Source organism: Cervus elaphus, chromosome 23, assembly GCF_910594005.1.
Source record: "Cervus elaphus chromosome 23, mCerEla1.1, whole genome shotgun sequence".
Taxonomy (NCBI): domain Eukaryota; kingdom Metazoa; phylum Chordata; class Mammalia; order Artiodactyla; family Cervidae; genus Cervus; species Cervus elaphus.
Genome location: NC_057837.1, coordinates 73733988 through 73757856, shown reverse-complemented (window position 1 = coordinate 73757856; position 23869 = coordinate 73733988). Strand labels below are relative to the sequence as shown.

The 23869-nt window shown below is 45.0% G+C and overlaps 2 protein-coding genes across 2 annotated transcripts; both read left to right on the top strand.

The window, feature by feature from the left end:
• Window positions 1-974: 974 nt before the first annotated feature.
• On the top strand, window positions 975-8314 carry LOC122682080 (eppin-like). The gene is made up of 4 exons (XM_043884818.1): window positions 975-1422; window positions 3023-3154; window positions 7297-7464; window positions 7996-8314. Exons 1-4 carry the CDS (start codon window positions 1332-1334, stop codon window positions 8007-8009), a joined length of 405 nt encoding a protein of 134 aa, XP_043740753.1. The 5' UTR covers window positions 975-1331; the 3' UTR covers window positions 8010-8314.
• Window positions 8315-14023: 5709 nt separating this feature from the next.
• On the top strand, window positions 14024-19076 carry LOC122681124 (WAP four-disulfide core domain protein 6A-like). Its single transcript, XM_043882838.1, has 3 exons — window positions 14024-14114; window positions 15336-15467; window positions 17665-19076. Exons 1-3 carry the CDS (start codon window positions 14024-14026, stop codon window positions 17685-17687), a joined length of 246 nt encoding a protein of 81 aa, XP_043738773.1. The 3' UTR covers window positions 17688-19076.
• Window positions 19077-23869: the final 4793 nt, after the last annotated feature.

The following is a 23869-nucleotide window of genomic DNA, read 5'->3' as shown; positions in this document are numbered from 1 at the left end:
TTTCCCTTTAACAGTTCCCTGAAGATTTTGCAGAGATGTGTCCTGCAACCACCCAACGAACTACAAAGGTTGGTCCAGACCCAACCTTGGCCCCGGTGATGATGGAAGGAATGTCTCTGGGGCTCTACAAGAGTAAATACAGGCTGTCTGAGTGCCTCAGGCAGTCCTGGTCAAGAACATCAGTATCAGTAGGCTCAGACCCACACGATAGATTCCATAGGGACTTTGTCGTGATCCTAGGTTTTGTGTCTAGAGTCAGTCACTGATAATAATGTTGGTTTTTGTCTGGCTTCTCCAGCAGGTAAGACAATTGGACAATAAAGCTTTGCCCAAATGTGCAACATCTACATAAGGAAGAAACCAGGGACCCTACTGGTGACATTTGTCTCTCCCTCTACCAGGACTGATTGACGGGCTGGGCTTCTGGGTTCTGTAGCTGAAGGAAAGCTGACAAGTCCTACAGCACCCTCTCTCTCTCTCCCACAGCCCCTCCGTTAGTTAGAAACCAGAAACTCTGCTGTGTTACTGACCTTTCCTGAGTTGCGGTCTCTCAGGCAGGTCTCTTCCCTTCACAGTTCCCCATCAGACAACAGGGAGTTTGCACCAGGTGGTAGATGCTCTGTACAAGCTCCGACCTTCCTGACCTTCCCTCCTGCTCTCAGGACAATGCAATCTTGACGAATGTTATCTGCAAACTCTGCTATCAGCCTGCTTCCTCCTCCCCACATCACTCTGGGGCAACATCTTTCCTCTGTGGTCTTAGTCAAAGAGTTCGGGTGGAGTGAGCCAAAGAGATAAAGCAGGATGGGAGGCCAGTGTGGGGGAGGGAGACAAAGAAACACAGGGACCATGGGAGACCGACAGAAACAAAGAGATACTAAGAGCTCAATAGACGCACATGGATCAAACAAAACAAGAAGGGGTATGCCAGTTACAATGGAAAATGAATAGAGAATGAGGTCCGCCTACAACATCTCTCAAAGTTATCAAGAGGAAGACCTCTGATGGTGGCATTCACTCCAAAGCTAGCCTGGAAAGTGAGAGCAGCTTTGCCTACTTGCCCTGGTTGACCAGAAGACCCACCGCAGCTGAGGGGGCTAATGATCAAGAGCCACATAATAAGAGACCCTTGCCCAGGACTGTGGGATGTGGATGCCAGCTAGTCACGTTGATGACCTCAGGAACCCAGTGTTCCCATCAGGAAAGGAGGTGGTTGGCTTGACTCCAGTTCTCAAGTATCCAAGATACTGACCACTGAAAGATTAGGCTGGACAAAGGCAGCCAGACATTTTTATGATCTGGAACCACCAGAAGGACAGCTTTCCTTCAGAATGGAGGCTTCTGGACTTTTGAGCATCTTGGTGCTATCCCTCCTTCTAGTGAATGTCCAGGGACCTGCTCTCACTGACTGGTTCTTTCCCCGTAAGTACTGGGGCCTCAGCCCTTGCCCTGGAGGGAAAGAATATGGTTGGGAGGAAGAAACAAGCTTTCCACCACCTTAGCTCTGGGCCTGGGTTAGGGATGAGGGAGATATTTGGGTTATTTCTTCCCTTTTTCTTTTCTATGGAAGATCTCTTCAGTAAATGCAAGAATCCAGACCTGGGCAGTTGGTATTTTCAGCCCCTTTGAAATGGAAGGTCTTTCTGAGTGGGGCTGGTGTGGTGGGGTGGGCATTACAAAATCTAGCATTTAGGGGAGGGGCTATAAGGATCTGGGATGCCTAAGAGGCTTTTCTCTCACCCCATGATAAAAATAGCCCCCTTTCTTGAAACGCCACCTCTGTTAACTCCTGATTCTTACAAATGTAGTTCAAGAAAGTGTTCCCACCTCCCCAGGGATTCCTTGACTTTGGGCTGAAGGATACTATCTTTAAGTTCCTTTGAATTTAAGATAGTAATACTCCATGCCCGGCGTGCTGCAGTCCGTGGGGTTGCAAAGAGTCAGACACAACTGAGTGACTGGATAATGACAAATAGAGTAATATTGATAATCACTACCATTTACTGAACATTCTGAAAGGAGGGATTTAAAGAGAGGGATCTGGAGTCAGACTTGGTGGATACAAATTCTGCTTAAATTCCCTGTGCTTCAGTTTCCTCATTTGCAAAATGGGGGATATTAATAGAATTAGCTTCATAGAACAATTCTGGGGATTATATGAGATAACGCCTTTAAAATAGTTGGAAGAGTGCTAGGCTTATGGTTAACTTAACCAATGTTAGTTAATATTACTGGGCATCCGTGACTATGATTATAGCTTTACACTCTTTGCCTTACTTCTTCCTCACCTCTCTGTAAGGCTAAAAGGATTTTATAAATGAAGAAACCGAAGTTCAGAGAGAATAAGTGGTAAACCGAGAATGAGAATTAAAAATCCAGCTGTCTGACTGCCAGGGTGAACAATATTGCTGCACAATAGCGCCCCCCAGAGGAATTCCCAAACACTGTTTTCTCAACCAGCCCAAAGCGACTAGATTGGCTTAGACCAGTGGCTTTCAATGGGCGATTTTGCCTTCCAGGGAATATTGACAATGTCTAGAGACTTTTTTGGTTGTCCCAACCGGGGAGTGCTACCGGCAATCTAGTGAGTAGAGGCCAGGGATGCTGCTAAACGTCCTACAATGCCCAGGACAACCCTCCTCTACCCATCAAATAATTATCTAGCCCAAATGCCTCCAGTGCCTAGGTTGAGAAAGCTTGCCTTAGCGGTTGGGGCTAGGGGAAAGAAGGCAGAGAGTGGGGGGTGGTCAGGAGAGAGGTTAGTGCAGGCAGCGCTGGGAAATAAATGAAAGACCCCCAGGAAAAGGACTCCTGGGGATGAGCAAAGCGAAAGCAAACTCCCCTGACTCCCCAGGATTGCCTTGGGTCTGGAGAAGCGAGGGCATTGTGACTGTCAGACTCATGGTTGTTAGTCCTTCCCTAGAGAGATGCCCCCCTGGACGGAGGAGCCTGGTGGACTACAGTCCACTGGGTCGCAAAGAGTCGGACACGACTGAGCGACTTCACTTTCACTTTCTTTCAGAAAGATGCCCCAGAATCCAGGGTAATTGTGAATTCAAAGAAAGGGATGAATGTTCGAAGAACAAAAAGTGCCTGAAGCATGAGAAGTGTTGCTTCTTCAGCTGCGGAAGAAAATGCTTAAACCTCCAACAAGGTAAATAAATACTGAGAGCCTCAATAACCAACCCCTCTACTCATATCCTCCCCTTCCTCCTCTGGGCTGGCCCTGTCCCTGGTTCACTGAGGGCTGGTCTCTGAGCAAGACTGCTGGACTTGGGAAACTTGAAATTTAGATACATCACTGCGCCCAGTATGATGTTTGATATTAGGCAGTATCTTCATCCTGTTGGGTCTCAGGTTCTGCAAGCAAAATCTAGGTATAAGGTTGGGATTGAACCAGAAAGTCTCTTGGCTCCTTTCCACTCTTATTATTTTTTTTACCCTTATGATTTTCTTAGTCCCCAGGGGCCCACTATTGGTTCACCATATATCAATATTGTTGCTGCAAATGATAATCAAGATGTTTGTATTTCTTAAAAATACAAAAAAATAGCTTTTTGCTCCAGATTCACTGCCTGCCTATACAAATCCACTTTAGCATTAGGAAATCTTTGCTGACCACTCCAGACCAGAGGGCCTATCCTTTGCTGATGTAGTCTTAACTTCATGCTCATCTACCTCAGCTCTAGAAAGACTATCAAGGATTCTTTTTTTAAATTAAAGTGTAATGCATATGCATTGCATTATGTAATACATAATGTATATGTGTTACATTATATGTAGGGTCCCTTTGTTGTTCACCTGAAACTACCATAACATTGTTAATCAACTGTACTCCAATACAAAATAAAAAGTTTAAATTTTGGAAAAAAAAAAGAACAAAAGTTAAGGTTCCTTACAATGTTTCAGGTGTACAACAAAGTGATTCATATATATATATATGTATATATATATTCTTTTCAGTTTCTTTTCCATTGTTAATCATTGCAAGATGCTGAATATAGTTCTATATGTGCTATATAGTAGGTCCTTGTTGTTTATCTATTTTATATATAGTAGGATGTATCTGTTAGTCCCAAATTCCTAATTTATCCCTTCTCCTTCCTTTCCCTTTTGGTGACCATAAGTTTGTTTTCTATGTCTGTTGAATCTATTAAGACTATCAAAGATTCTTTATTCACTCATTCAAAAAATGTTTGTTGAGTGTCTCTAAGACCTATAATAGGATTTGACCTATTTTAAGGAGGTTGAGGAAGCCTTCCCTGAGAAAGTAAAACTAGAGTTGAGTTCAGAAGGATGGGTAGCAAATTTTGGGAAAAAGTGGGTGGAAGGGCTTTCCAGGCACAGGCAATGTAGACGTACAAAGTCTTGATGGACTTTGGCGTCCCACCATCAAGACTTTGTACATGAGCATGAACATGGTGAAAGGAAAAAAGGATCTTGGTAGGTAGGTTCTTGTTGGACGAGGGTCTCACCTTGATCTTAAGATCAATGGAAATTCACTGAGGTGGGCGGGCACATTGTATGGCTTTTACTATGCCTACGAGGCAGGAATGGAGTGACTTAAAGAACTTCAAGATGAAAGTACAAATGGCTTCTTGGACTAATTAGCTGAGAGGGTGGGGAAGAGGCGGAAGTGTTTGAAAGGCATGTAGGAAGTGAAGCAAACACAACTTGACATTGGAGTAGACTGGACAGGCAGGAGGATCGGGGATTATTCATTTGCCTGTAGTTGAGGAATTCTGAATCCAGACTTCCTGAGTTCAAATCTTAGCTCCAGTTCTCACCAGCCTATTGATCTTGGGCAAATCAACCACTTTCCCCCTTGTGATGACTCAGTTTCTAGATAGCAGAAAAACTAATGTTAAAGGTTATTTGAAAGATCATATATGTTTATGCAGGTGAAATGCTTAGGGCAATGCCTGGCATCTAATAGTCATGTGACACATGTTAGCTCACATTATTCAGTCATTCATGACTGGGAGCTCCTATATAACAGAGGCCATACTTTTGTCTCTTTAAGCATTGAGCACGTAGTAGGTGCTCAAGGAATGACTTATTCAGTTCCAGTCAGGATACATTTTGTTTTACCCTCAGCATTTGCAAAATCCTACACTGTGCACGCCCACCTGCTAAGAATGGGGTTCCAAGATGAAATCAGACATGGTCTCTGCTCACTACCTCATAGAAGCTCACAACCTCATAGATGAAAACGAAGATGAAAAAACTGACACACACACACACACGACTCAGAAGCACAGTAGAAAAATGCAGGATCGACTTAGGCACCTATGGGGGTGTGGAGTGTAGGATGGAGTTCAAGATGCCATAGTGGAGTTGATGTCTGGGAAGGGTTTTGAAGGGAGAATTGGAGAGGGAGGTGGGAGAGGGGATCGGGATGGGGAATACATGTAAATCCATGGCTGATTCATGTCAATGTATGACAAAAACCACTACAATATTGTAAAGTAATTAGCCTCCAACTAATAAAAATAAATGAAAAAAAAAGATTGTGATTAATGAACAGTGGAAGGGTGGCAGAGGGAATATGGAGTGAAAGGTGTAGGGGGTGGGTGTTGGAGATTGTGGAAGCCTGAAGCTCAGAAGGGGACTGTGGTCGGGGAGGAGGCCAGAGCACCAAACAGGAGCCAGATGATGAAGTGTCCGTAGGTCATGGAAGACCTGCTCATGGAGTCAAGGTCTTAGCTGGGGAATGACACAGTTAGCTTGGTCTCAGATCCGTCAGGTCCTTCTCTCTGGTGGGCAGCAGGAAGGATTGATTGTAGGAGCCAAGGATAGAGGCTGGAAGATCAAGTTGAGGCTTTCTCAACAGCCTGAGACTCAAGGAGAGGGGCAGACAGGTGAGCTTTGAGAAGGTAAAAATCAACAGGACTTAACTGTTTAGCTGCGGGAATTGACTCTTGGGGAACTTATAGTTTAGTTCAGACCTGTGTTAGTTTGCTAGGACTGTTGTAACAAAGTACCACCAACAAGACGGCTTAAGCCGCAGAAATGCATTGTCTCACCATTCTGCAGGCTAGAAGTTCAGGGTCAAGTGTTGGCAAGTTGGGTGGCTCTTTGTCAGGTGATAAGGAAGAACCTGTTTCACACCTCTTCCTCTAACTTCTGGTGGTTTGCTGGCAACCTCTGGTATTCCATGCCATGGAGAGCCCTCATCTTCATGTTCACCTGTGTGTGTGTGTGTGTGTCGGTGTCAGAATTTACCCTTTTTATTGTTAAATTTTTTTATTGGAGTATAGTTAATTTACAGTGTTATGTTACTTTCAGGTGTATAGTAAAGTGAATCAGTAATACATTTATCCACTCTTTTTAAGATTCTTTTCCCATCTAGGCCATTACAAAATATTGAGTAGAGTTCCCTGTGCTATACAGTGGGTCTTTACTAGTTATCTATTAGAATTTGTCCTTTTTGAGGGACACCAGTCATTTTGGATTAGGGGCCCATCTCATCCCAGTATGGCCTCATCTTAACTAGTCACATTGGCTCCAATTTTGTTTCCAAACAGGGTCCTTCTGAGGTGCTGAGGGCTAGGTCTTCAATGTATGAACTGGAATTGGAGGGGGACTCAAGCCATAACAGGACAGAAGCTAACTGCAGGGAAAAAAGGGGCTTGACAATCTGAAAAACTACCCCTTGCATTCCCTGCATGGACTTGCCCTTGACTCTGACCCCATATTCTCTTTCTTTGGCATGGTTTGGAGGGCAGAGTAAGTGGCTTATAATTTGGCATTTTTGAAGCACTCCCGTATCCATTCAGAACGTATTTATTGAGCACCGATTCTCGCCAGGCACGGTGCTAGAAGCTGCACATTTAGATACAATCAAGGAGTTCACAACTTAGCGGGCCCTGAGGGTGGTCTTATTTGCACCTCAGGACAGCCCCGAGTGACGAGCAGGGTGGGATTTTGCATCCTCATTTTACTGAAGTCAAGGACAAGACTGGTAATGTGGGAGGTCAATGTGCATGCCCCGAATTAAGCGCACAGCCCTGAAAACAGAGGCTCCTCACTCACAGGGGAGACACTGTGACCTGAAGGGAAGGTGGGGACCTGACCTGATGTTCCCTGGGGGTGCAGATAGCCAAACAGCTCTGCTCTCCTCTACAAATGGGCAAATACATCAATGGAACCGGGCTCCCGAGGTGTGAAAGGTAAAAGGAGCCTGTTGGGTTTTGTCTGTGCTAGTTACTAGGGGGACAATAACAGCTGCTTTTATTTTATTTTATTTTTTTGGTGTGGGCACTTTAAAATCTCAACTCTGGCATCTCCCTGCAGACATATGCAGTATGCCCAAAGAAGCTGGCCCCTGCATGGCTCTTTTCCATCGTTGGTGGTATGATAAGACAAATAATACTTGCTCCAGCTTCATCTATGGCGGTTGTAAAGGAAACAATAACAACTTCCAATCCCAAGCTGTATGCCAGAGTGCCTGCTCTGCAAAGGGTGAGTCCCAGGGGCCCCAGTCTCTCATCCTTGCCAGGGCCACTCTGAGGGGGTAGTCTGGGTGTTGCTTGGCCCATTCCAGGATAGTTGCATCCTTGACAGACCAGGTGAAGACCAAGAACTGACCAACTCCAATCAGCAGGTAAGAATAAGCCTTGCAGAGGGTGGCACCATGACTTGCTGGGAAACTGAAGTTGGGAGGGGACATGGTTGTGGATCAAAGCTGGCAAGTATTAGGAGTGGGAGAGGATGCAGACATGGTGAGGTCTCAGAGACCAACTTCAGCGAGATCACAGGACATCCAGCCTAGTGCTGGACAGGTGGACCAATCACCCCTTCCAGGCCATCGATTTCCCCTCATGACTCTTCGCCAGCAACCCACTCCCGGCCACATCCCATTCAGAGCTTTCCAGGGAAACCCACTTCCTTTTAGTCTCCTGTGAGAAGATGTACAAACATAACTTCAAGATTAGTTTGGAAAATAAACTGAGTCCTAGAAGCTCAGCTGGTCCTATCCTCCATTCTCAACAGGCTCTAATTCCTGAATGCGAAAGGATACACTGCAACCACCATCGGGATTCAGCTCATGACCAAGCGCTGTCCATGCGCCTGCAGATGATCCAGGCTGGCTTCCACTCTTCCACTTCAGTGTTCCAAGGCCTTAGAGCTTCCCTAAACTGAATCCTGGCACCTGTCTCCCCTTTCTCCATCGCAGCCTCTTTTTAGACATAATCTTTCTCTTTTGATCCCATCTCTATGCTTCTTACCTTTATGTCCAACTTCTAGAACTGCTTGTTTATATCTGTGAAGCTCTCATTTTCCCCAATAAAGCACTTTATTTAGTCCTGTGCCTCTGAGGCTGAATAATTTACATCTACTGGCACATTACACTTTGCAGGGTGTAAAGGGTCATTGAGGTTTTTGGTGACATCATTAAAGGGAATGAAGATAATCAGAATCTTGAGAGTTGAGGATTCCAGGGACATTGTTATACTACTCCTCTGTTTTTCCAAAGCATCATATGACCCTTTTAAGGCAAGGGCTCTTGGGTGCTGCTCCTTTCTAGGAGAAGGGCATCGGTGAACGTAAGTTTATTTGGGATCTTTCAAGAAATACAAGTTGAGGAATGGGATACGTGATACAAGGAAGAGAGGAGTTGATTATGTGTTGGTTACCGTGGTGGAAGAATGCAGCTTAATCCCACTAGGGACCTTCCAAAGAACCTTGCAAAACTTGCCTCTGAATTTTCTCCATTCATGAGGAAGCTGAGGTGTTTAGTCATTGACTTTCATCCTCTACTGGATGCATGTTGGTTGTTAAATCCCTCACTCTTCCAGACTCTTCTGCATGCAAGCTGACCAAATTTCTAGAAAGTCAGAGAGAACTCAGAGCAGAGAAGCAGAGAATCTGATACTTGAAGTGGGAAGCTATTGGTGTGCATCGGATGTTATTCAGCCTTTGGAACTTCCGCGGCCGCCCAGTAATTGGGACTTGGCACTTCCACTGCAGGGGATGTGTGTTCAATTCCTTGTCTGGGAACTGAGATCCTGTGTGCTGTGTGATGTGGCCAAAAACAAAACAAAACAAAATTCAGCCATAAAAAGGAATGAAGCACAAATGCATGCTACACTGTGGATGAACCTCAAAAACATTCCACTAAGAAGTCACACAGGGGCGGCGGCCGAGAGGAGCTACCTCACGTCCAAGGTCAGGGGCAGTGGCTGCGCTTTGCTGGAGCAGCGGTGAAGAGATACCCCATGTCCAAGGTAAGAGAAACCCAAGTAAGATGGTAGGCACTGAGAGAGGGCATCAGAGGGCAGACAGACTAAAACCACAATCAGAGAAAACTAGTCAATCTGATCACATGAACCACAGCCTTGTCTAACTCAATGAAACTAAGCCATGCTGTGTGGGGCCACCCAAGGCGGACGGGTCATGGTGGAGAGGTCTGACAGAGGTCTGTCAGACCTCCATGTGGTCCACTGGAGAAGGGAATGGCAAATCACTTCAGTATTCTTGTCCTGAGAACCCCGTGAACAGTATGAAAAGGCAAAAAGATAGGACACTGAAAGATGAACTCCCCAGGTCAGTAGGTGCCCAATATGCTACTGGAGATCAGTGGAGAAATAACTCCAGAAAGAATGAAGGGATGCAGCCAAAGCAAAAACAATACCCAGTTGTGGATGGGACTGGTGATAGAAGCAAGAAGCAAGGTTCAATACTGTAAAGAGTAATATTGCATAGGAACCTGGAATGTTAGGTCCACGAATCAAGGCAAATTGGAAGTGGTCAAACAGGAGATGGCAAGAGTAAACATCTACATTCTAGGAATCAGTGAACTAAGATGGACTGAAATGGGTGAATTTAACTCAGATGACCATTATATCTACTACTGTGGGCAGGAATCCCTTAGAAGAAACGGAGTAGCCATCATAGTCAACAAAAGTCTGAAATGCAGTACTTGGATGCAATCTCAAAAACAACAGAATGATCTCTGTTTGTTTCCAAGGCAAACCATTCAACATCACGGTAATCCAAGTCTATGCCCCGAACAGTAACGCTGAAGAAGCTGAAGTTGAACAGTTCTACGAAGACCTACAAGACCTTCTAGAACTAACATCCAAAAAAGATGTCCTTTTCATTATAGGGGACTGGAATGCAAAAGTAAGAAGTCAAGAAACACCTGGAGTAACAGGCAAATTTGGCCTTGGAGTACAGAATGAAGCAGGGCAAAGGCTAATAGAGTTCTGCCAAGAGAACGCACTGGTCATAGCAAACACCCTCTTCCAACAACACAAGAGAAGACTCTACACATGGCCATCACCAGATGGTCGACATTGAGATTAGATTGATTATATTCTTTGCAGCCAAAGATGGAGAAGCTCTATACAGTCAACAAAAACAAGACCGGGAGCTGACTGTGGCTCAGATTATGAACTCCTTGTTGCCAAATTCAGACTGAAATTGAAGAAAGTGGAGAACACCACTAGACCCTTCAGGTATGACCTAAATCAAATCCCTTATGACTATACAGTGGAAGTGAGAAATAGACTTAAGGGACTAGATCTGATAGCCGGAGTGCCTGATGAGCTATGGATGGAGGTTCATGACATTGTACAGGAGACAGGAATCAAGACCATCCCCAAGAAAAAGAAATGCAAAAAAGCAAAATGGCTGTCTGAGGAGGCCTTACCAATAGCTTTGAAAAGAAGGGAAGTGAAAGGCAAAGGAGAAAAGGAAAGATATACCTATTTGAATGTAGAGTTCCAAAGAATAGCAAGGAGAGATAAGAAAGCCTCAGCGATCAGTGCAAAGAAATAGAGGAAAACAATAGAATGGGAAAGACTAGAGATCTCTTCAAGAAAATTAGAGATACCAAGGGAATCTTCATGCAAAGATGGGCTCAATAATGGACAGAAATGGTAGGGACCTAACAGAAGCAGAAGATATTAAGAAGAGGTGGCAAGAATACACAGAAGAACGATACAAAAAAGGTCTTCATGACCCACATAATCACGATGGTGTGGTCACTCACCTAGAGTCAGACATCCTGGAATGTGAAGTCAAGTAGGCCTTAGGAAGCATCACTACAAACAAAGCTAGTAGAGGTGATGGAATTCCAGTTGAGCTATTTCAAATCCTGAAAAATGATGCTGTGAAAGTGCTGCACTCAATATGCCAGCAAATTTGGAAAACTCAACAGTGGCCACAGGACTGGAAAAGGTCAGTTTTCATTCCAATCCCTAAGAAAGGCCATGCCAAAGAATGCTCAAACTACCGCACAATTGCACTCATCTCACACACTAGTAAAGTAATGCTTAGAATTCTCCAAGCCAGGCTTCAGTAATATGTGAACCATAAACTTCCAGATGTTCAAGCTGGTTTTAGGAAAGGCAGAGGAACCAGAGATCAAATTGCCAACATCCGCTGGATCATCAAAACAACAAGAGAATTCCAGGAAAACATCTATTTCTGCTTTATTGACTATGCCAAAGCCTTTGGCTGTGTGGATCAAAATAAACTGGAAAATTCTAAAAGAGTTGGGAATATCAGACCACCTGACCCGCCTCTTGAGAAACCTGTATGGAGGTCAGGAAGCAACAGTTAGAACTGGACATGGAAAAAATGACCAGTTCCAAATAGGAAAAGGAGTACATCAAGGCTGTATTTTGTCACCCTGCTTATTTAATTTATATGCAGAGTACATGATGAGAAATGCTGAAGCACAAGCTGGAATCAAGATTTCCAGGAGAAATATCAATAACCTGAGATATGCAGATGACACCACCCTTATGGCAGAAAGTGAAGAAGACCTAAAGAGCCTCTTGATGAAAGTGAAAGAGGAGAGTGAAAAGTTGGCTTAAAGCTCAACATTCAGAAAACTAAGATCATGGCATCTGGTCCCATCACTTCATGGCAAATAGATGGGGAAACAGTGGAAACAGTGGCTGACTTTATTTTTCTGGGCTCCAAAATCACTGCAGATGGTGATTGCAGCCATGAAATTAAAAGATGCTTACTCCTTGGAAGGAAAGTTATGACCAACCTAGATAGCATATTGAAAAGCAGAGACATTACTTTGCCAACAAAGGTCCGTCTAGTCAAGGCTATGATTTTTCCAGTGGTCATGTATGGATGTGAGAGTTGGACTATAAAGAAAGCTGAGTGCAGAAGAATTGATGCATTTGAACTGTGATGTTGGAGAAGACTCTTGAGAGTCCGTTGGACTGCAAGGAGATCCAACCAGTCCATCTTAAAGGAGATCAGTCCTGGGTGTTCATTGGAAGGACTGATGCTGAAGCTGAAACTCCAATACTTTGGCCACCTGATGTGAAGAGCTGACTCATTTGAAAAGACCCTGATGCTCGGAAAGATTGAAGGCAGGAGGAGAAGGGGAGGACAGAGGATGAGATGGTTGGATGGCATCACCGACTTGATGGACATGGGTTTGGGTGGACTCTGGGAGTTGGGGTGATGGACAGGGAGGCCAGGCGTGCTGTGGTTCATGGGGTCGCAAAGAATCGGACACGACTGAGTAACTGAACTGAACTGAAGAAGTCACACAAAAGATCATATACTATAAGATTCTATTTACATGAACTATCCAGAACAGATAAATCCATAAAGATAAAAAGAGAATAGTGGTTGCTGGGATAGGCTGGAGAGGGTGTAGAGTGAGTGCTAAAGGTATGAGGTTTACTTTGGGAGTGATGAAAAAGTTTTGGAATTAATAAAGGTGGAAGTTGTGCAATATTATGAAGGTACTGAAAAGCCACTGCACTGGTACATTAAAATTCTTAATTTTATGTAACGTGAATTCCACCTCAGTTTTAAGAAATGGATTAGAAAAAAAAATAACGAACTAGAACTGTCTCCTACAGCTGCAGGTAAAATCAGAGACAAGCCAAGAATATGAACTACAGATGCTGCAAGCCTTCAACTGGAAAGTTCAACAGAACATTCTTCAGGCCCCACTGCCGCAGCTAGCTATGAGGTCATAACTGACATTTATTCCACCCCACTCCCTGCATCACTGATTCTAAGTTACACTCAGAGGTGATAGAAGCTCTCCATTAGCTATAACCTCGTCTCCTGCTTTCAAAGCACCACAGCTTTAACAGGCATTCTCCGAAGATTTGGTTCATTCTCAGATCAGCGTGTTTCTTCCCCCATGTGCTACTCATGACAATACCTTTACTTTTTGACAGTGGTGCCTATCCAGTTAGGTGGTGCTGTGGTAAAGAACCCACCCATCAATGCAGGAGATGCAGGGATCTTTGATCCTTGAGTCAGGAAGATCCCCTGGAGAAGGAAATAGCAATGCACTCCAGGATTCTTGCCTGGAAAATCCCATGGACAGAGGGGCCTGGTGGGTTACAGTCCATGGGGTCACAAAGAATCGGATGCAACTGGACAACTGAGCACACCCACACAACGAAAAGGGGTGGCCCAAAAAAAAGGAAGAGAAAGACAGAAGAGAGATGAATGGCAGGGAGAAAGAGACCCAGACAGAGGGAAATGCAAAGAAAAAGAGAGAAAAATAGGCAGTATAAAAGAAAGGTGCTCAGAGAAGGAAAAACAAACAAACAAAGCAGTGTGAGAAAAATAAGCAGACCAAAATAGATACGTCAGGAGAAGAGTAAGATTAGAAAAAGGCAAGAGAACTAGGATCCTCGTAATCTCCAAACTCCCCCTGGAAAACAGAAGATCCTGAAATCAAATATGTCCTTCTGCCTAGGGGGTCTAGAAGCCCCTGACAAGCTTTGTTCTTCTCTCTGGTTGACCAGAAAGCCAGAGAGCCTCAGTGAGATGAGAAGAGGGAGCTGCCCATCAAAGAGCTCCTCCCCTCAGGGGTTGATGTTGTGGGAGTCAGCTAGTCCCACTGATGGCCTCCGGGGCTTGTCGTTGCCCAGAAGAGGGAGTGTGGCTGGCTTGGCTCCAGAGATGTGTGGTTTCCTGGAGTGTCAAGCTAGGCCGGGGCAGCCAAAGTTCAGAAGCAGAAGCTGCAGAGCAGGAGTTCCTGGTTTTGGTGCCGCCAGCCAGGCGAGTCCCTCCTGAAATGGGGTTCCTCGGAGTTTTGCCCATCCTGATACTATTCATTCTCTTGGGGGGTGTCCAGGAACCTGGGCTGGTGGAGGCATTCTTTCTAAGTAAGTATGAAAGTAAATATCAAAGCAAGAATTGAAGACTCAGTCTTCCTATTGGAGAAATGGAGCTTGGCTAGGAGGAAGGAACAAAAATTTTTGCTGATGAGAAATGTGTTCCCCCACCTCTGTCTGGGATCCTGGGGGAGAAAGAACTGTATCCGGAGACCTCCTTTTAGCCCCTTTCCTCCTGGTTAAGATGTCCTTGGTGAATGCAGGAAACTGAGCCTGTGGCAACTGACTTCCCACCATCGTTATGAGAGGGCTTCTTCCTAAGGGTTTGGATGAAACAGACTAAGGGAACTTGGGAAAATTCCCCATAAGAAAGGCCACTCCCCACCCCTCAGCACCACCTTCATCAACTTCTAAGTCTTCTCACTGTAGCCTTCCAAAGTTTCCCCACCCCCACCTCCGCGCCTACAGGGGATCTTTGCCTTTGGGGTAAAGAAGGGTCTTTGAAAGTCCCCTGGAATGCTGACATATGAAGACCTCTGCCATTAACAGCAGAGAGAAGCAGCCCTCAGACAGCAGCGGAGCCACACATGGCTGGGCCAAATCTTGTTCCTCTCCCTGGTAGCTGTGTGAACTTGGCAAGGTTACAGCACCTCCTTTTTACAAAATGTGAATGTTGACAAAGCTTACCCAGAAGAGCTGTAAGGAGGACTGAAGAGAAAAGAACAGGGACATGGTAAACACTTAATCAATACTGGTTATAATGATGAGCAGGAGGAGGATGGGGATGCTGAAGATGTCCGGGCAGCTTGACAATGGCTTTACAAAGTTTGTCACATGAATCCTCAAAATAGCCCTCTCGGCAAATGAAGAAAATCAAGGTTCAGGGACGGTTCCTGCCACACTGCGAGATGCACAGAATTCAAAAGCCCTGCTTCCAGAAAGGGAGTTTGCAACCACTGAGAGCTGCAACCACCCCCACCCCCCGCTGCCCCTAGCCAGGGAACATCCAAATATGGGAAGGCCAAGTGACCAGAATAGTCCTGGGACAAGCATCTCTGTCCCTGGAACCTTATAGATGATGGATTTAGAGATCAGATGTTGAGCGGTTATATGGTTGGGAGTCGGGGTATCTTTGGGAAAATTCTGAGCTCCCTGAAGGTGAGAGGTGAAGTGAAAAGAGCTTCCCTCCTTTGGTGATGGTGTCCTGGCCCTGGGAAGGGAGGGGCCCAGCCCCTTCAAGGTTCCAGACGAGTATATCCTTTTGTCCCTCAGGGCAGTGTCCCCGAAACAGGGTAAGATGTGAAATACAAGAAAGAGACCTATGTACGAACAGCAGAGATTGCCCAAGGAAGATGAAATGTTGCATGTTTAGCTGTGGAAAGAAATGTTTAGAAATCAGCAAAGGTAACTCACCAATCCCGTGGGCTATCTGACACCCTCACCCCTACCCTTACTTTCTGCCACCTGTGCTGGTATTGTTGTACTCCTCCCCTGGTTTGTTGATGACTGGTCTCTGACCAAGAGACTGGGTGCATCTTCAACGTGGCACAAATCCTGTTAATCCTGGGCTGGGGAGGGTGTTGACAGATGTGGGTTTTATCTCATTTCTGCCTCTATTTAGGTGTGTGATGTGAATAGTATAATTTTTCCTCTAAGGGTCTTAGTTTTCCTGTTTCTAAGAAAAGTGTGAGTATTTTGTGATCCTCTGAGATGCTAAGTAGCTATTGAAGTCTCATCAAATGCCAGCATGGTGGCAGGTGACATGATAGCTATAAAAAACAGGTATATGATCTGCATTTCGTAGCTTCTTTTCTGGACTCTCTGTCTGTAGAAATTCTGGATGCCTCTCCTAGACATCTTTGATCTCCTACACTCTTTTCTCTCCGCTCATATTGTTGAGCGCTAAAGAAGACCTTGTTCATCAAGGGTTATTCATTCATTAAACAAACATTAAAAAAAAAAAAAAAAACCAGAGGAAAAAAAAAAAAAAAAAACAAACATTTACTAGTGGCCCTGACACCCATGATGGGCTCCACTTGCTCAGTGTAGCTAGGGGGGACAGGAAAGGGGTCCATGATTTAAGATCTGAAAGATGGGTAGAAGGTAGGAAAAATGGAAGGGAAGACATTTCTGGCACAGGGAACAGCATGTGCAAAGGCCCTGTGTGAGAAGACACCATCCGCAAGCTAGGAAGCCCAGAGAACAGAGAAGAGCATGAGCATGGTGAGAGAGGAGAACAATAAAGCTAGAGTAGGTAGAGAAAGCTCTGACAAGGCAGGGCCTTGCCAGTCAGGGTAAAGGATCTGGTCTCAATGTTAAAAGCAACAGACTATCTACATTTAAATCCCTTACCATCTATAATGTGACCTTAGGGAAGTGATTTAGCCTCTCTGAGTCTCAGTTTGTTCATTTGAAAAATGAAAATGATAAGAGGATCTACCTCATAAGACTATGTGTTAATATATGTCAAGTCCTGAGAACAGTGCCTGACCCTTTAATAACTGTGTGCTCAGCGTGCGTCAGACTATGAGGTTTTAAAGAACTCTATTTGTACCTCCTAGGACTGTGCACAAAACAGTTGCTCAGTAAATGCTTCCGTTCAGGATTTTTTACTGTAAACATTCCTGAAGCATCCAAGCAGGATGAGTTCTGTGCCATGCGCTAAAATTTTCATGCCTTTGCATTCCGCTGCCCTCCCACCCCATGCCATGGCATGTGTTTGGAATGTTCCTTAGGGATGCAGACATCCAAACAGCTCTGCCCCTCAATCTCCCTGCAGATGTGTGCACTTTGCCAAAGGTTCCTGGCCCCTGCAATGCCTTCTTTGTGCGCTGGTGGTATGATCAGCAAAAAGAAATCTGCTCCTCATTTATCTATGGAGGTTGCCAAGGGAACAATAACAACTTCCAATCTGAAGGTGTCTGCCGTGCTATCTGCCCCCGGAGAAGTAAGTCCCAGTCTCCATGCTAACCTGGGCCACCCTGGGAGGCCTGGTGTTGACTGGTCCATTTCAGAAGCCTGGCAGTCTTTGGGCTTATGATCGGGAGGTAAGAATGCAGCTCACAGAAGGGTAAGTAGGAGGATGTTTTGGGAAAGAGAGGGTGTGAAAGGTAGCAGTGGTCAAAGGGACGTGGGTGAATATGAAATAAATGGTGGGTACAGACAGAGTAAGCAGAGGTGGTGGAGTAGCTGAGATCAAGTCAGAAGAAGGCCCAGTGAACTGGCCCAGAGCTGGGCACCATGCACCAGCCTTAACTTCTATCAAACCTCGCCACTGATTCTTTTTCTTTTCTTAAGGTGATTATAGCCAGGACAACCACATGCTTTATTGACCAAACCAAGACACTTTTAAGAGTGAGAGGAGATGCCATTAATTATTACACTGGGAACAACAGGCATAAACTGGGACTATTGGAAAAACCAGAACACATGATCACTCTATGAGCCCCTGAAGACACTCCACTTCTGTTTTTTCTCCCTGTGAAATGATATAAAAATGACACCATCTCCTTTCTTCCATTAATTGCAAGCTATGGTCCTGAAGGTGAGAAGGGCCCCAGCATCTCACCAGGACATCGTTTTTCATCCTGTTGTCTTGTAGGGTCAGTCAGCTGGCTGGGATAAAGAAAGCTGGAACAGCCTCCAGGATTTGGCTCTTATTCCAAGGATCTCTCCAGGTGTGCCTGACAGAGGTTCCATGTTGGCTTCTACAGGTCGAATCTCAGCTGCGAAGACCTTGGAGGTTCTCTTGAGGAGCCCATGATTTGCTGACGTCCTTTCCTCCAGCTCAGCTACTCTTCAAACATAATGCCCTTCGCCCTTTGAACCCTTCTCAGCATGTGACCCTATTTCTTCAACTTTCAGGGCCCCCATTTATGGAACTTTCCCCCATTTTGGAAACCTCCAGTTGCCCCCAATAAAGCGCTCTGTGAGGTCTGAGTTGTCTGTGGCTAAATAATTCACATCTGTTCCCTCTGCAGAGAACATGTCATTTGATCTCCCAGTGACACCAACAGAGGGACAGAAGAGTATGAAAATCCTGTAGAGGGCTGGTGATATTTTTGTCCTGGTGCAATTGCCATAAATTTGCTTAAGAATGGAAACAGAGCAGGTCCAGGTTTTGTCTGGACTAAAGCTCACAAGTTCCTTTAAAAAGGAATTCACAGTAAATTTAAAAGTGAATATTATTTCAAGTGAGAAAGGAAATTGCACCAATTGCAAAGTTTAAAAAGCTAGCTAGTACTACTAATTGCACAAAATCCATTTAGATGAATTATCAATTTTTTTTAAAGTAGGACATTATTTCTGTAAAAGTCAATGTCTATGGAAAGATAATTCAGTCTTTGATTTACTCTGGCTGATCAAAAGATGACTATTTTTCTATTTTGATTATGGTGGGGATGCATAAATAACACAGCCATATGTGATGGTTGTAGTTCTCCTGCAGGTTTGTGCCCTAAAGATACAGGAATTTTAATAAATTCTCTTTGTACAATTCTATCAAAAAAGAAGAAAATGCATGGTGCATTTAAAATTGTGCATATTGAATTATCAAGTATATTCTTGCTAGTAAAGAGCATATATTCTTGGGATGGGATGTGGGAGGGAGGTTCAAGAGAGAAGGAACATATGTATACCTGTGACCGATTCATGTTGATGCATGGCAGAAACTGAAGAGGAAAAGTTAAAATTTAACATAACCTCTTTCTCCCTCTGCCTCTGTAACTCAGCTTGCCCCTTGCAAATTGTAGATCATGTAGGTCGCATAGTTTCGGAAAGTGGGGACTTGCAATACTAGGAACTGGAGTTTATCTCACTCACGCTTATCCTGCTGTTTGTAATTGCCCAGCCCCTGCAAACCTGCTTAATCATGCCTGTCCAGGTCAGGCACCCCCTCCGCATCTTGACTGCTATTCCTGTGTACACGAAACCCCTTAGTTTAAACCAGCCTATTAACAGCTAGTGTTGCCCACTACAGTCTGTCTACAAAAACTCTGTAATCCCTTTGTTCGGGGCTCAGAGCTTGGAGTGTTAACTCTTCTGGGCCCACCGGGGTAATAAACCTGAGTTCTCCAACTCTCCAAGTGTGGTGTTTGGTTTCTCGAATACTGGTTTCTGCAACAAATTAACTCAATATTGTAAAGTAATTATCCTCCAATTAAAAAAAAAAAGAGCACCTGCTCTGAACAGGCTTCCTTAAGAACTGATTTTTTCCTCTTTATAGATTTATTTTTCTGATATTTGGAAGAATTTTTTGCAGAATGATTTTTCTGGCTCCATACATTTTAAACCTTGTTTTTCCTCCACTATCCCATCCTTCTAGGTACATTAGGTATATTTTATTACAACACAACCTCTAGCCCCATTCCTTAGTGTCATGTGGGTGGTAGGAATGTTGCTTAGCACCATTCTTGCACCAAGACAGATGGCAGCAACTTATGATACATAGAAATGTCATGGGAGTGTGTAATTTCCTCAATTCTGTCTCATCACAACAAAAATTTGAAGGGACGGACATTAAAGCTCTCAGACAGACCATGTCACAGCACCATGTTACAGCTCAGTTTTATTTAGAAAATAAAAGGAAAATACATCCTTGAGGCATGAAGGCATGCTGACACAAAAGACGTGAAGATAAGAGAGCGAGACAGCCAGGGAGAGAGAGAGCGAGTGAGCGAGTGGGGAGCCTGGCCTTTTGGCTCCTCTTTATATGTTTTTTTCTCCTCCCCCTGGGCCTGCCTTGTGTAAATTGGGTTAGCAGGAGTGCTATTTGTTCTACCTGAGGTCCTCACTCCAGTCCTTGGACATTCCTTTGTTCTATTTTCATGGACTTTCCCCTTCCTTGTCTTTTAGCCACCGCCATTCTGGACTCCTTTTTCCTATTCTAACTACCTCACAGAAATAACTGATACACAATGCATAGATGTATCGTACATACATGAATGACTACTTAAATATAGGGGCTTCCCAGGGGGCTCTAGTGGTAAAGAAACAGCCTGCCAATGCAAGAGACATAAGAGATGGGGATTCGATCCCTGGGTTGGGAAGATCCCCTGGAGGAGGGCATGGCAACCCACTCCAGGATTCATGTCCGGAGAATCCCATGGACAGAGGAGCCTGGAGGGCTGCAGCCCAGAGTGTTGCAAAGAGTCAGACATGATTGAAGCTACTTAGCATGTACACACGTAAATATATCCCACTGATTGCAAACTCAGTTGCTTCCCCAACTCAACTTCCTTTTAGCTGGATGCCATAAGTGCTGGCAGCCATTTAAACATCACTGGACACAGGAGGAGAGGGAAAGATGGAGTGGAAAGAGAAAGCAGGCTGATCGGTTAGAAGATCTTGCTTTCAGAGATGATACAGAGCATACTAATACTACCTGGGCCACTCTCAGAGTCTTACAAGGGGCCTGTTCAAGTGAGGGGTCCTAAGGCTTGAGGCTTAATAGAGGGTAGCTCCATCTTAGAAAGGGCTCATGCATCTGCCACGGAGAGGGAGGGGACCAACTACGCTGAGATGATCATGCTAAAGAGGCCCCTGTAGGTGCTCTGGTCCACAGCCCCAGAAAAGCTCTGCCTAAGGAGCAGCATCAGTCTCCAGCCACATGAATGAGCTCCCAACACATCAGAGCCTCCAGCAAACATCAACCCTATGAAGACCCCAAGAGAGGACCACCCAGCTGATTCCTTCCCATTTCCTCACCCACAAAAAATAAAATGCTTGTTTTAAACTACCAAGTTTGGGGAGTTAAAAAAAATGATTTATTTGGCTGCACCGGGTCTTAGTTGCATCATGCAGGATCTTGGTTGTGGCCCCTGGACACTCTAGTTGTGGCTGGAGCACTCTGGAGCCCATGGGCTTCAGCCATTGCAGTGCGTGGGCTTAGCTGCTTCGTGGCTTGCGGGGTCTTAGTTCCCTGACCAGGGATGGAGTCTGCGTCCCCTGCATTGCAAGGCAGAATCTTAACTATTGGACCACCAGGGAAGTCCCTGGGGAAATTTTATTTGTGGGGATGGGAGAGGAAGAGGAAAGACATGGAGAAGACTGGGTGAAGAAAAAAAGGGGTCCCCAAAAGACGGGCAAGATAAGAGGGCACAGAGCTTGAGAAGGGAGCCCCACAGCACACATCTTGGACGTCACTTTTGAATAAACTCCTTGTTTGCTTTGACTTGCACCAAGAGTTTCTAAAGAGAGTCTGGGGTATACTTACTGGTCAAGTAAGACCCATCGTCTTCTCAACTCTCAGTTTCTCCCTCTTTAAAAAGGGCTGCTTAAATTTATGACTATGTCTGAAAATGATGTTAGCAAACACCTACATTAGGGTCACTTAGGGTCACTTATGGGGCTTCCCTGGTAGCTCAGTGTTAAAGAATTTGTTTGCCAGTGCAGGAGCCACAGGACATGCAGTTTCGATCGCTGGGTCTGGAAGATCTGGAGGAGGGTATGGCAACACACTCCAGTATTCTTGCCCGGAGACTCCCCATGGACAGAAGAGCCTGGCTGGTCACATAGGGTAGGGAGGAGCTTGTCTAAAGTGTGGGTCCTCCAGAAATTGTCCTCTAAGAAATTGTCATCTCAAGAAGGAGAGTCCAGAAATCTTCAAGATCTAAGTGATTTTATCAGAACCTGTGGATGGAATGATACTTAAGGGGCAATCCATCAGTGAGGAAAAAGAAAAAAAGGAGGCTTAACATGTTTATTGGTGCCTGCTCCCGGTACAGAAGGACATTAGGAGAAATTACTAGAATCTCTGAAAGCTGGGGAGGATCAGGCAGGGTTGGGCCGCAGATCTCCAAAACACTGCTGATGTGGCAGTTTTGCAGAGTGACCATCTGGCCAAATGGTCCTCGTGTGTGGTGTCTCCCACATTTACATTGCTCTTGCCTTCACATGTCTGTTCTCCTGGGAAGCCTGTTCCACTCCTGTGCATCTTTGTGATGCAGGGCAAATTACCAAAAAGTCATCATTGGTCTACATCCTCTGGGGAGAGCATTTCTCTGGGAATGAAGACGTTGAAATATGAGTCTAAACTTTGCCCCTCATTGAATGTATGACCCAGTTGGGACAGGATAGGGTGGAGAGGTACTCCTCTCAGGATCTCAGTTTCCCATCCATTAGATGAAAGTGGTAGACTAATATTCAAAGAGTATTTCTAAAGTTGAGAAAATATGAAAGCTCAGGAACCCTGCCAAATCTGATAAGCAACTGATGCTTGTCCATCCCATTGGTACCTCTCAGTTCTTGATTGAAGTTTACATGCATGAGGGATTGGAACAGACTCGTTCTGCCCTCATGGACCACAGAGGTCCTTGTAAATGACCAAGTGTGCTTTATGGATGACAGCGTCTGTACTCTGCGCTCAGACACTCCTGAGCAGAGCCCTCAGCGTTGAGCGTAGGTCCTTATATGGAAGATGCTGTGTCTCCTTGTCAACTGTTTGCTCATTTCTCTGCCTGAGAACCCTACTCAAGAGGATACCTTGAGTAGGATTTTTAGGTGTTACTCGTGCTAGCAGGCAGACCCAGGACCCCTTATCTCTCTTCTTCTCTTTTCAAAACTGCCTTCAGAGCCAGAAATGCCCAGAGGAAGCTGTGGATGGCTTGGAACCTCTGGGAATGAGCAGGTAAAGGAGACTAGGGAGTTCTCACAGCCCAATAACTTTCCCCTCTTTTTTTTTTTTAAACACATGTACAAATAGAAGCTTCTAGCAGGAAACAGACTTTTCCAAAGTCATACAGCAAATCCATAACACATCTGGATCTAAAATCTAGGTTTGAAGGGTAGCAAGGTGTTGCTCGGGGGCTCAGACGGTAGAGTCTGCCTGCCATGCAGGAGATTCAGGTTTGATTCCTGGGTCGGGAAGATCCTCTAGAGAAGGGAAGGCTACCCACTCCAGTATTCTTGCCTGGAGAATTCCATTGACAGAGGAGCCTGGCAAGCCATAGTCCATGGAGTTGCAAAGAGCTGGGTACAACTGAGCGACTAACACAAGGTGTTGCCAGATCCCACAGCCTAATGGGAAATCAAGGTGGATATAATGGCTATTTGTCATTTTTTTTTTTAATATTCAGCATCTTAATCTCATTCCTACAGATGAATCTTACAGATGAAGAATTCCCTATCCAGGGGAGTCTTGGAATGAGGTAAAACCAGCATTCCAATGTAAAAGCTGAGAGAGTCAGATACTTGATAAGTCAGGGTTCATTAAAGGACACTGAAACCACCATATTTTGTATTTCAAACAGAGAGAATTAAAAAATATAAATTGGTTACATGAGTATTGGGAAGATGAATGGCCAAAAGGAGGAGGGGCTGAGGCATCCATCACTCCTAGATTTGGGAGAATAAAAGATTTGGAATTACCAGACCTAGGAGTTCATAGAAGGGGCCCAGACACAACTGGGGCTCATACTTCTGGAAGGACAGAGCTGGGGCTGCGTGGTGGGCACTCAATCTTCTAAAATGCCCTGCGGCTGGTATTCGGCCCTCTGAAATGAGGGAAAGCTGGCTCCAATGGTACTTGGTCTACCGTGTCAGCAGGCAGAGCCAGCTGGTGCTGGTATTTCCAAGGAGGGGCAAATGTATCTGGCTTGAAAAGTGATCCAGAGAGTGGAGCTCTAACTCTTTTCTGCTGCTGGAAAGATGCTGATGGGAGACAGAAAAAGGAAGAAAATCTCCCTTCATCTCATCTGTCAGTTTTCTTTCAGAGTCTCCCATTCGCAGAGTCTAACTGAAAGCAAACTGGCAAAAGAGTAAGGGAAAACTTCATTTGTAGAGAGTCCCATCCCCAGCAGAGCAAGGAC